The 6,043-nt window shown below is 42.7% G+C and overlaps 1 protein-coding gene across 1 annotated transcript in view; it reads right to left on the bottom strand.

Moving 5' to 3' along the window:
- MARCHF3 (membrane associated ring-CH-type finger 3) overlaps window positions 1–6,043 on the bottom strand; it is a 63,183-nt gene continuing 57,140 nt past the window's right edge. The window contains exon 6 of the mRNA XM_058043879.1: window positions 1–2,535. Coding sequence (XP_057899862.1) covers window positions 2,377–2,535 — 159 coding nt within the window. The 3' untranslated portion in view covers window positions 1–2,376. The remainder of the gene's footprint in view (window positions 2,536–6,043) is intronic.

Below are 6,043 nucleotides of genomic sequence, written 5' to 3'. Positions count from 1 at the left end.
TACTGTGACTTCACCAGACAGTTCTGCTGTGCTGCTGCATCAAGCACAGAAACTGGGTTAGTGATGTGTGTGCTGAACTGGACCATGCATTTTCCTCTCTATCTGCTTCAATATGCCTTCTTCAGGTAAGTAAAGATGTCTTTACACCGAAAAAAAAAAAAACCAACCCAAACAAAAAACCAAAACCAAAAAACTAATTAAAAAAATTGAAATAACACAGATGATCTGGGCCAAGCCACTGTGCTGATCTCTGTGCACAGACCTTGCAGCTTCACTTGAACAAATGTTTCTTGAATGTTTTGCCACTTAATTCCCTATCCACCCTGATTTGTGGTTTCATGAGGCAAAGCCAACAATAGCAGTCATTAAGAATAACAATTCTTTCAAAGAATTTGAGAGCGGTAATAGCGTTCTGAACAAAGCTTACCTAAAGTCTGTGTTGTAGGCATTAAAACACTGACAGCATCCTGACCCAGCTAGATTTGCTTTATTTCTTTACCCCTGGCCAGCAGATATTTGTTTAAAATCTGGAATTCTGCATAAGTGAGTGTTCAGTCTTCATTCCAAATAATTATTTACCATTAGGAAGAGGTATAAAAAAAAAAAAAATAAAGCATTACAGGTTTTAGGCTATCACAGAGACTGTGATCTTATCTTCAGAGCCTTGTTTAGTTTTCTCAGGAAGAGAAGCATTTATTCACAGCCAAACATGAGCAACCCCAGCCTTGTCAGACTGATGAGTACAGATCTGCAGGTTCATGGCTTTCCTACACACCTTGGCTCGTTGTGTAAGTGCCTTTCTATTGGAATGAGGCTGTTATTGCTTTATATCCCCATGATTCTCCTATCCCCATGACTGACAGTCACAAAGAACATTGTTAAATAACATGCTCACAGCTAGACTGGTCCACAGACAGAATAAAGAAATTTAACAGATTTGGCTTTGTGTACGAAGCTTTTTCACCCCCACAGAGCACACACAAAACATCAGATAATTTCTTGTCTGATGGTAAATACCCATAATACCTTGAACTTTATGAATAACAAATTATTAGCCTTCCTGCTATGTCTTCCTTTTGATTTTCAATTCATGCAGTTTTTTGGAAAACAAAGCACATGGTGGTACTGCCATCCATGCACAATCCTAAGAAATTCATCTGTTCACAAGGGCTCTGTATCAATTTCTAATTCTAGCAGCATTTGGCAATGAGGTTTTGCTAGTTATTTAAAATAAGTGTGTCTCTTCTGGGAGTGAAGGATTGCTGAATGAATTAGGCATAAAACCAAGGGGAAGCAGATAAAGTCACCCAGGAATAAGGTCTGATTTTACACTCCAAATTCCATTTGGTCTCCACAGAAGACTGTGTTATTAAATATTTTTAATTTTTTTTTTTTGTCTCAGTGCTACCATGAGAGGTCAGGGTTGGCACACACTCTGCCATATCCTACCTGTCAAGCTGGAGTTTCTGCTGCTTTAAAATAATGCTGTTCTTCATGCAAGATGTGTCCCTGCTTCCTAAAACTTATCCGATGATCTCATTCATTATGCATGCAGAGCTTTCCCTACACAAAAGTAAGCTGTAGAGTTAAATTCAGCCTGGTATAAATGCAGGATATGTTGGCTAAGTTTGAATTCACACCAGCAGAATGTGCACTTCACTGAAGAATGTGGTGCTTCTTTGTGGAAAAGTAGAATATCTTTTTTTTTTTTTCCTGAGTGCTATGTACTATACTTTTGACAGGAAGATTATTGCAATTTGTGTAATTTTTCTCTTGCGCATGCTAGAGTCATAACTGAAGAATCTTCCTGTCAGACCTTCCCTGCCAAATAGGAAACGGGTAATACAATTTTCCAATCACTTTGTAGCATTTAAATAATGTGCCAATTTGTAGAGCTCATTGCACACAGATTTTAATAATCAAAACATTGGTATAATGGACCTGCAGATAAAATCAAATGAGGAAATGCCATTGCTGCACTTTAGGAAGCGGAAATAAATATTGGTTACTGTCCAGCTGCCTAAAGAAACAGTACTGTAGGAGCAAGAAATCATGAAAACAAAGCACTTTTTAAACCTGTTTTGCATTGTTAATTACCATAGTTTAATACTTTAAACAATAAAAATGTTTGCATCACTCGATGATGCAACAATTAACATATTTGCAGAATCCATAGGGTCCCTGCTCACTAAACACGTTTGGCAGCTCAGCAAATGCCACAGATGCCTGCATCATCCACGACTTGAATTCTGACTGTGGTTTATCCCTCTGCACTCAGTCTGTAAATCCAAATTGCACGTTCCTGGGTGCTGGGTGCCCGACCCCTACGGGTCTGAGGAAAAACAAACCTCCTTTAGTGTGCAGCTGCAGCCCAAATCACACGATTGTCTCCTTGGAGCTCCTTTTGAGGGGCTGCAGGCCCAGCAGGGACTGCTGGGTGGAGGGGCCGTGGGCAGATTTTGGGATGAGGAGCATCACCCGCTGATTGTTCCGACGCCACTCGTGGTACAGCCGGCAGTGGTACCTGAAGGACACCTGGGGACACAAGGGACACGAGCTGCCTTCAGTCACTGACACCCTGCGGGGGCCCTGACGGGGCTCCAGGTGCCTCCCAGCGGCACAGAATGGGTGAGAACTTCTGAAAAGAGAGAGCCACCAAGCCCAAGCTACCAAAGCACAGGAGACAAGCAGCCTGTGACTGTTTCACCTCTCATTCCCCCTTTTTACCGCCTGAAAAATCAGACATCCCACCTCTGCCTTTCCCAAGAGCTGTTGGGCATTGATGGAAGAAGAATTTGGGACATCCTCTCTTGCCTCAGGTTGTTAAATTGACTAAGAATGTAATTGTTTGCAGGCAGGTGAACACAGGTGTGTTTTACCTTGTAATACTTTACTGCTGAATGCACCAAAGTTGGGCTTGCACAGAGGCAATGAGCTGACAACGTGTGTGCCTCAATTTAGATTGTCTCTGGAAATTATTTTTTGTTGTGGTTGTTATCAGGTGTTTCAGCCTTTATGTGGAAACATGTGATTGCTGTGGAGATGCAAGATAGCTTGGCCTCATGTTTTAAAAAATAGTTTACGACTTGTTTTAGTGGCAGCCAAGCATTGTGGGAGTTGTAGCTGTGTAAGAGGACGTGTATGTGCAGTTAAAAAAAAACAAACAAAAAACCAAAAAAGCCCCCCACAAAAATACTAAGAACAAACTGTAAATTTTGAGAGAAATGTGCCAAGTGATGATTGTTTTCTTCTTGAGCTGTGGGCAGGAGTTGACCCATGCACTGTATCCTTTCCATACTGCAAAAAGAACTAAAGAAATGTACCTTTTAACTAAAGAAATGTACCTTTCAATTATGTCCTACAATGGCTAAAAAATACTTATTTTTTTAATTAGATCTTTTTGCAGTTGTCTGAGGGAAACATATAAATCTTTGGTTTACTGAGCAGTTTTTTGCAAAGACATCTCTTCAGACTGATCCCCACAGGTCCTCTCCTCCCCCTGAAGGAAAGCATCCTGCATCTTTCTCTTTCTGTGGAGCAGTGTGTGTGAAGGAATATGAGAAATCTTTTCTCAAAATATACTGCAGGAGGAGCAGAAATCACTTGGAGTAGTGAGGAGGGTGAAAACACCCCAACACCTGCAAAGGGATGCCCTGTAAAATGCAGTGACAGCTTCAGGAGAGTGAACTGGAGCTCAGGTTGGGTTTTCAAGCGGCACAACATGAGGTTCTTTGAGTAATAGCTGCAGTGTTAAACTCGGTATGTATGTTATACAAGAGAAAGCAAAGTTTTAAAATTTAAATTAAAATTAAATTACTTTTAAAAGTAAAATTTAAATTTAAATATAAAATCTTAGTCTAAGTAAGAATCCCCTTTTGGTGTCGGGAGTTTTCTTCTTGGGAGGACCAGGTGCCTTTTTTGGTGGGTGTGTGTGGGTGTTAAAAATACAGAGTAAAAAGCAACAGTGTTTTATGGATAACTTATCTGTTTTAGAGGGAGGGATAAAACACCTTCTGGGATGCTAAAAATAACAGCCCTGCTGCTGCTGCTCACTGGGACAAATGTGGTGTGTAAATAATCTGTATGCCAGCTTTTGCCTCCAGAGAAGGAAGGCTGATTTACTGGAAGTAAAACAAAGTTTTAGTTCTCTTCATTTCCACAGGACCTAAAGGAATATTGTGTCATCTTGTGTGTAATTTACCCCGCAGCTCTGAACCTATTCCCTGCACAGCCATAGCTGTGTAACAGGATTCTCCCACTCCTGAAAGTGACAGGGCATGTGCTGCTGAAGAATTCGATGAAATTAACACTTCTCTGTGTGTGGGACCATTCCTTCCTGCACACAAGGGGAGCCTGGAGCCCTCCCCGAGGCAAACCCAGGCTGGGGCTTTCCTGCCTCACTGAAATGAAAGTTATTTTGCCTCCCAGCTCCAATTATTTGGTGATTCACTCCCATAAAGGCCTTCCTTGCCTTGTCCTTCTCAAGTGAACACAGTGCTGCCTTAGCCCATCCATCTCCTACTGCCTCAAATAACAACTTAAAATGGAATTATAGCTGTCCACAAGTGAGCGAGCATCAAAGATACTGAATTTTTATTAAATCAACCAAGGTATGTATTTATATAAGGCTCAGTATCACTAGCATGTTCTCAAAGAGCTAATAGCACATTTTCCTGTGTGCTTTAGAAGGGGTAAAATTTATAAAGTGAATGTAAGGGATTTTTGCCTCTTAGTCTGCAAATGCAACATCCAGGGATAGGGACCAAAATTGGGATGCTGCATTAGTCTTAATAAACAAGATTGTGTCATGGCTGAATTAAATCCACCTGAAAAAATGCCTTTTACCACTTCCAACAATTTGGTGATGGTGAATTAAGTGTGCTAGGTAAATTGTTCAGCATTTTGGTTTCCAAGACAGCCACACACAAAGCAAATTTGAACAATATTTGCTTGCATACCAGGCACATCTACACCCAGCACTTCAGGAAAAACAAGTGTGGCCTCACTGCTGGAGTACGCACCCTGTCTCAGGAGAGTGCTGCTGCCTCACAGAAAAGCAGAAAACAGCAAAAAAGATGAACTGCACGAGGCTGAGACAAAGCTCTGAGCTTCCCCCCCTGCTTGCATTCCTCCGTGGGTGAGACAGTGTTCACAAATGTGCAAATGAGATTTCCCTTTCACAGCTTTCTTGGAGATACTCGTGAGGAGGTGTGGGGTTTTTGTGCTCCCTTCACACCCCTTTTTCCTCGGGGCTCAGCACAGGGAGCATTTCTTTCTCCACCAATGCAGTTTTTTTTTTTTAAGGTGCCACCTCCTCAGCAGCTTACACAGGTCCAAATCTGCTGGAAGGGATCTGGGTATTTATGGACGTAGCCAATGAGGGGCAGAGCTGTGTGCTGGCGCTGCGAGATGTGGCCATGCCACGGTGTCCTGGCTTGACTATATGATGCTTTTATCCCCAGTTGTCATGTTCTGTTTGTGCAGAATAATGAGTTTTGCACCTTTAAGACTTGTTCCAAGAGTGAAGGTGGGGAGAGAAGAAGCATGGAGTTTCTTTTCAGAAACTGCACTCACTCCTCCATGTGCCTGCTCCTGCACTGTGATGTCTGTAGATGGACAGACAGCGGGACAGAGCTCTCCTTTGCTTTTAGTTAGTTTTAGCCAGCTGAGGCAAAGAAGTTCTCTGGACTGTGGGGTTTTTTCCCCCTTTTCTTTGGCCCTGTTCAGACCTGCTCTGGCCTGAACACCAGCAGAGCACCGGCAGCTCACACCTGAGGCCCACCAGGCCGGGCCTGGGCCGCAGCATTTCCAGCACCCCTGGGACTGACAGGAGACTGAGTGAGCTGAGCCACAGCCCAAGGAGGGGACTTTGTGAGTTTGTCTCTCTTTTGGAGCAGCAAGAGGTTTTATTGATTGCTTAATAAACAGTTTTTGCTACTTTTCTCCAAGGAGGTATTTTCTCCTGGCCCGGTTGGTAGACAGGCCGCTTGAATCTGCTTTCCTAGAGGAACCCCTTTGGGGGTTCTCTCCCAAATTTGCCCTG

This window comes from Melospiza georgiana, chromosome Z (assembly GCF_028018845.1).
Source record: "Melospiza georgiana isolate bMelGeo1 chromosome Z, bMelGeo1.pri, whole genome shotgun sequence".
NCBI lineage: Eukaryota > Metazoa > Chordata > Aves > Passeriformes > Passerellidae > Melospiza > Melospiza georgiana.
The sequence above is the reverse complement of the archived record's forward strand: the minus strand, read 5'-3'. Positions and strand labels throughout refer to the sequence as shown.